This window comes from Cricetulus griseus, chromosome X, assembly GCF_003668045.3.
Source record: "Cricetulus griseus strain 17A/GY chromosome X, alternate assembly CriGri-PICRH-1.0, whole genome shotgun sequence".
NCBI classification, from domain to species: domain Eukaryota; kingdom Metazoa; phylum Chordata; class Mammalia; order Rodentia; family Cricetidae; genus Cricetulus; species Cricetulus griseus.
In genome coordinates, this window is record NC_048604.1 from 64,223,841 (window position 1) to 64,231,111 (window position 7,271).

General features: G+C 38.1%; 1 protein-coding gene across 1 annotated transcript; it reads right to left on the reverse strand.

Annotated features, from left to right (window-relative positions):
* Nucleotides 1-3,635: 3,635 nt before the first annotated feature.
* On the reverse strand, nucleotides 3,636-4,258 carry LOC100765929 (P2Y purinoceptor 6-like). Its single transcript, XM_027432833.2, has one exon. The coding sequence runs from the start codon at nucleotides 4,245-4,247 to the stop codon at nucleotides 3,636-3,638; it is 612 nt and encodes a 203-aa protein (XP_027288634.1). The 5' UTR covers nucleotides 4,248-4,258.
* Between the last annotated feature and the right edge of the window lie 3,013 nt (nucleotides 4,259-7,271).

Here is a 7,271-nt window from a genome sequence, read left to right on the forward strand (position 1 = left end):
ATTAAGGCTGAGCAAGGCAATCCAGTATGAGGACTAGGTTCCCAAAACCAAAGCATTATGAACAGCCCCTGCTCCCACTGTTAGGAGTACCACAAGTACACCAAGCTACCCAACTGTCAGATACGTAGAGAGTGCCTAGGTCAGTCCCATACGGCTTTCTGTTTGTCAGTTCAGTTTCTGTAAGCTCCTATGAGCCCAAATTAGTTGTTTCTGTAGGTTTTCTTATGATGTCCTTGACCTCTTTATCTCCTACAATCCTCCTTGCCCCTGTTCAGCAGCATTTCCCAAATTCATCCCAATATTTGACTGTGGCTCTCTGCATGAATTTCCATCACTTACTGGAGGAAAGCTCTGTTATGATGGTAGTCACCAGTCTGATTAGAGAAGAAGACCCATTCAGGCTACCTATACACTATTGATAGGAGTCTTAGCTGGGGACATCCTTGTAGATTCAAGGGACTTTGCCTTGCATGAGGTTTCTACCTGACCCTGATAAGCAACCCCTCCAGGCATCCCTTCCAGTACTCTTCCCCTCCACAAATACCCCAACCTGATCCTTCAAGTTCCCATCTCTATCCACAATCCACCAAAGAGTTCTCTTCTATTTCCCCTTCCCAGAGAGATCCATGCATCCCTATTTGGGCCTTCCTTGTTACCTAGCCTCTCTGGAGCTGTGGATTGTGGCATGGTTATCATTTACAGCTAATATCCACTTATGAGTGCGTATATACCATGTTTGTCTTTCTGGGTCTGGCTAACCTCACTCAAGATAATTTTTTCTAGTTCCATCCATTTGATCCTTTGTTTGTCTTGCTGTTTTAGGCAATGTTTCACCATGTACCCTGACTGGTCTGGAATTTGTCTATGCAGACCAGACTGGCCTCAAACCCACCTGCCTCCCAAGTGATGGGATTAAAGTCACACACAACCACACCTGACTTAGTTTGTCTTTCTTATTAAAGAATTCATATTATAGTTTTTACTCCCCTTCTCATAGTTAACTAATTTTGCCTTTGAACTTTTTTACTGCGGGAAAGTTTTTTCTCCTAATCTTATGTGTACTAGGCTTTCTTTTGGACCACCAAGCAGCTCCCAAAACATGACATACAGACTTATTAGTTATGAATACTGAGCTTTATCTTATGCTCATTTCTTGCTAGCTTAATCTGTTTTTCTTTATTTATGTTTTGCCTTGGGTTTTTTTTACCTTTTCTTTCTGTGTGTCCTATTCTGTCTAGCTGGCTGGTTTGTCGCTGGCTGGTTGTCTGGCTGGTCCCAGGCATGTCCCTCTCTTTCTCCCTCGTTTTTTTCTCCTCCTTCTTTTCTCCTCTCCTCTCCATCAAATGCCCCTTGCCAGTAAGTACATTTATAACACAAACCTTATACCTACAGCTCAAGGAATATAGTGGAAGAGAAGACAGAAAAAATTTAAGAGCCAGAGGACCAAGAGATCTGCAACAAGACAGTATCTTCTTTAAAAAATATTTAGGAGACAGAACAGAGGGTAAGGAGAAAGGGATGGATATGGAAAGAGTTTCAGTAAGGAGTGAAGTGAATATAATCAAAATACAGTATATGAAATTCTCAAAGAAATAATAAACTACATTAGTTTAAAAATGAATGTTAGCAATCTCCAATAAATGTTTTTTCATGCTTGTTATAAAAGAATATGTGCGAGTAGTCACTCTAACTTTCCAATCTCTACAAGTTTATTTGGACTAATCCAATGCTATGTCTTCCTTACCGGTATCCTCCACCCTTAATATCTATTACTAAACATTTCATTCAAGTTCCCATCTATAAATTGGAAAAATCATACTTCTTTTGGATCTTAACAAACATCCTTATGCAACAAACCTCACCTTTTGTGCTTGCTGGGACTTGAGTCTAATTATATACCCAGAAATAACAAAGAGATAGTTAGGAAGGCCCCAGGAAGAAACTTGAGTGTTGCAAGGCAGCTTTATTGGAGATTCTGTAACAGTTTGTCTAACAAAGTAAAGTTTTTCCTTTGATGAGAATGCTTCTACTGACAAAAGGAACTTAGCTAACTTTAGGGGCTTAGTGTCCTCAGTTCCTTAGCATGTGCCCTTTTATCTCCATGTCAATTTTGAATATGCCCTTCTATCCCAGTTAATGTCTTCACTTAACAGCAGACAACCTATACGAGGTTAGAAGTTCTATTTAAGTTGCAACTTCCTCAAATGATAATATTTAGATTCAATTTTTCATCATGTCAGCTCTGTCTCTACAGGTAAAAGTCTTTCAGGGAAGATTTCGCTATTTTCAAGTAACGAATGAAGCACTTGAATTAAAAGTCTTTAATTCATTCCTTTCCTTTTCCACTTGGCAAAATGAGGAGCAATTGTTCAAACTCTGTAAGCTCACTAGTTTTATAAGGATACTCTAGGGTACCCAGCCAGGTGTGACAGTACATGCCTGTCATCTCAGAACTTGGGAGGTAGAATCAGGAAGATCAGGAGTCAAAGTCCAGTCTCAGCTACATAGTGGGTCCAAAGACCCCCCCCATGTGTGATCACCAGGATATTTGATTGAGTGTAGTCAATAGTGATTTTTACACCTCTTGCCACATCATGCTATGTGCTTTTTACTACTATAAATAAAGACATCAATGCTCTTAAATTTAGTCACATTAGAGAATAGATTTCATAACCCCAAAACTAATTCATAAAACTTGTGAGAATCTGTTTCTCTGTTTCTCAGTAGCAAAAAAAGTCAGCATTTGTCAGGGTTCTCCAAAATTAAAAATAAAAATAAACAGAACATATGTGATATGACATTCTCTATTTTTTATTTTGACATTATAATATTACAGTATTTTCCCTTTCCTCCCTCCAAACTCTCCCATATATTGCTCCTTGCTCTCTTTCATTTCATGGCCTCTTTTTTCATCAATTGTAATTTCAGAAGAGAAGGTGAAAAGATTCTAAGAGGCAGAAGATAAGGGAGTTTTCCAAGAGACTGCCTCTCCTAGAAATATCAGAAGCTACATCCATGAAGTTTCACCAACATGACTGCCTAAGCATTAGCTGAACAACAATGACACCAACAGACATGCTAATGTGGAAGGGGAGAGTCCATGAGACCTCAAACCTACATGAAAAACTACAGGCAACTAAGGGATGCTGAGAGCAGGAAAGATCGTCTTCCCCAGGGAGGAGAGAGCCAATTGGTTATCCAGTACCAAATCGTCAGCCCTGAAACTATACCTACATTATACAGACATCATACAAACTGGGCAGGTTGTATTTTCTCTTTCTTTGAAGTTAACTGTTTAACATAGTTTTTCAGAGTCACAAAGCTGGATCATCAGGAACACAGGTGCTGTAGTCTTGAGGCTGGAATGTGCAGTGCAGGCAACAACTTCAAACCTCAAGTTACCAGTCTTCAGGCAATATTCCTTTTGCTGGAAAACCTGTGCTTTGCTCTCAAGTCCTTCAGCTGATTACATGAGGTCCATTTTCACTACTGATGTTTGTCTCTTTTTCTTAATAGTAACAAGTTAAAAGTCAATTGTATCTGTAAAATGTCTTCACAGCGCCATTAAATATGAGTGTTTAATAAAACAACTGGGCATCATATCTTACATTCCTAACAAACTAACTACAACAGTCTCAGAAATACATTTTATAAAAAAGATATATGTTGAAGATTCTTAAAAGAATTCCAATTGGGTAAATAAGCAACTTCAGCCACGCTGTTGTGTCATGACAGAAATTCATCAATAGCTGAACTTGCCTATGAGAGACGTTAAGACATTTGATGCATTCAAGTTGATAAAGGAAACACTCAGTAATTACGGCAGCCCAGATGATCTTAGAAGCTACTCTGGCACATCTAACATTCCTTATGTGGCGTGTCTCTACTGGAAGAAAGGTAATCAGAAAAGCCTCAAGGCTAACACAGCTGAGTAAAAGGGAACTGGCGTGTACATTTGCAATTTGGAAATTCTGCCTCAAGCCAGATTGAAAAGAAGCTGAAGATGTTTCACTCTTTATCATACCTGCTGTGATGGCAGAAAAAATGCTGCAGCCAGCTAAGATGTCTGCCTGAGCTATGTTACTAATAAACACCACAGTGGATTTTCTGGATACAGAAGGAAATGTCAGTATCAGCATGACATACAGACTGGCAAGCAATCCCAGAAGAGTGATGATGGTATTTGGAGAAGGTAGGACTAGATATTGGATGTATTTGAACACCAGGTACCTTCGGAGGTCTTTCATATGGTCTCGATGTTTTAAAATGTGAAGGTGGGCAGGATTCCTGGAGAAAGGTAGGGAAGAAAAATGATATAAGATTATATGCAAAATAACATAAAGCTCTTGAAACTATAGTTCTGTGCAAGAGATTTAGTGGTGTTTATATATTTCCCATGGTTAGACCCAGTTTCATATTGTGTCACACAGGCATATGAAATGACATCTTACTTTTGGTGGCAGTTGATGGAAAAAACAGAATCTTTTTTTTTCCAGTGCTGGGTGTGGTGGCCCACACCTTTAATAGAAGCACTAAGGAAGTAGAAGCCAGCAGATCTATGAGTTCAAAGCTAGTCTAGTCTACGTAGTGAGTTCCAGGACAGCCAGTTCTGTGTTAGGGAGACCGTTTCTCAAACAAAACAAAACAAATCAAAACACCTTTCTTTGATTTCAAAGCTTTCTACATATAAGCTGATGTTTCAGTGTTTGACTTTTTCTTCTGATCACTTACAGTAACCAAAAAGTTGAAAGAAATTTCCAAGAGCAGATAGATTCCTGTATCAGAATCAGGAAAATTCTTGGAGCAGATGTCTAGTGGGGAAAAACAGTACTCTTCTTGATTACTGCACTAGAAATGAGAGGAAAAAGTTACAGTTGTAATTTTTAAATGAAATTAAGAGAGTGAAAGAAAATATGATATTTAAATGTTCTCTCCTCCTTTACACAGAAATACTTTTCAAAGCTAACAATTGTTTCTTCTACAGCCCCCAAATAATTCTTCATATTGGGATCCTTCGCATTTAAAAGTAGCATACCTAGAACATTCTTTCTGTTCATACGAAATCTCTATGACATCTGTCATATCTACCATTGTGGCACTAATGAAGAGCTTTTTGTGAAGCAGGTATTGAAACAGTGACATGGTGAACCTCCTCATATGGAAATCATTACACATTTTCTAGTTAGGATTATCATTGTTGTAATGAAACAGCATAATGAAAGTAACTTGGGGAGGAAAGGATTTATATGGCTTATGCTTCCATATCACAGCTCATCATCAAAGGAAATCAGGACAGGAACTCAAACAGGGCAGGAACCTGGAGGCAGGGACTTATACAGAGGCCATGGAGGGGTGCTGACTACTGGCTTGCTTCCCATGGCTTGTTCATGCTGCTTTCTTATAAAACTCAGGACCACCAGCCCATGGCCATCTGCCATCAATCAATAATTAAGAAAATGCCCCACACTGCTCCAAATGATATGACAGACTTTTAAGATCCCCCATGGACAGCCTCACCCTCCCTGGGGAGCAGAATGGGGATGGGATAGGGGATCGGTGAGGGGCAAGGTAGGAAGGGAGGGAGAGGAAACTGTGATTGACATGTAAAACAACCTTGTTTTTAATTAAAATAAAAATAAAATTAAAAAATTAGGCAGAAATTACATTTAAAAAACTATAAAAAAAGAAAGAAAATGCCCCACAGGCTTGACTACAGTCTGATCTTATTGGGGAATTTACCCTCCTTTCAGATTACTTTTGCTTGTGTCAAGCTGACATAAAACTATCCAACACACAGCACTACTAAGTGTTTTCTCTCTGTGTTAAAAATATCAAATAGATAGTAAATATTAATTCTGATTTAGTGTTTTGTTAGACAAAGCAGAAGTTAATCTGAAATGTAATTTGATGCAAAGTGTAAAGTAGGGATATTGTCACTGCAGAGAAAACTACATAAGCATCTATGTCTCTGATAGTGTCTTAAAATTCCAGAATGCTTAAAACAGCATGACTAGAAGAATATATACTTGGGAGACACAATTTAAAATGTCTAAGTGTTCAGAAAGCTAATCTGAATGAGTTCCTTGCTGAAGGTTAAGAATTAGCTTCAGGGTATCAGGGCCATTAAGCTGTGTTGATTTTTGATTTCCAAAGAAGCAGCAGCCAGGCTTTTCAGTCAGATAATTCAAATTTTTGATGTGCTTATTTGCTCATGGAGTGTTCTGTTTTGTTTTGAACACCATGTTAAACAAAGATCAATAGCCACTTTGCAACTTTTTAGTTGGAGTCCTGCAAATACCATCTCTAACAAACAAGGGAATTATGAAGCACTATGCATGATGAACATAGCTGAAAAACTACTCAATAAAAACTGTAGCAAACCAAATTCAATAACATGTTTATAATCATACATCAGGATGAAAGAATGGCAGGTGGCTTCTTTTAATATTTTGCACTGCCTTAAAAAAAGTGATCCTAAGATTGACATGGTAGTGCATGCCTTTAATTCCAGCACCCGGGAGACAGAGGCAGGCGGATCTCTGCAAGTTGGAGGCCAGCCAACAGTCAAGGCTGTTATACAGATAAACCTTGTCTTGAAAACGGAAAATAAGACAGAAAAAAGTTATCCTAATTTTAGTGATTAAAAAAGCCAAGGCATTCATAGGCTCAATAACTTGACCAAACTCACATACAATTGAGAAATCAGAGGACTTCTAATACAGGCTTGTCTAACCAACAATTTTTTGTTCTTTGCATTGTAACATGTTTTCTAAGATTCAACTACAACTTACCTTTAGATCATTTTCATTAATGTGGAATTACAGGTTAGGATGACAAAACACAAAGAATTTTTCAAAAAAACGTCAACCTTGGTGTATTTCTTCTCTCCCTACCATTAAATCCTTTGCTATTAAAGTAACCTTGCGGTAATTTTACAAAAAACTCTAGGCAACTAAGGAATTCTGAGAGTGGTAAAAATTGTCTTCCCCAGGGAAAAGCACAACAATTGGTTATTCAATAACAAATGGTCAGCCCTGAAAGCACATATCTAATTAACATGGAGACTGAGAAGGGATGTTTAGAAATATGGACATGTATGCAGACATAAATGCAATAAGAATTTTTTTTAAAGTCTACAGGTTTGAAAGAGAATGAGGAGGAGATATGGAAGGGTTTGGAGAGAAGAAAGGGAAGGGGAAATGGTGTAATTATGTTTCATTTTTTAAAGTGGAAGGAAACAAAAAGTAACTTAGGTAATTGGCACAGGCATA

Excerpts from the sequence above, each read along its gene's own strand:
- LOC100765929 (XM_027432833.2), bottom strand. The coding sequence starts at position 4,247 with ATGAAAGACCTCCGAAGGTACCTGGTGTTCAAATACATCCAATATCTA.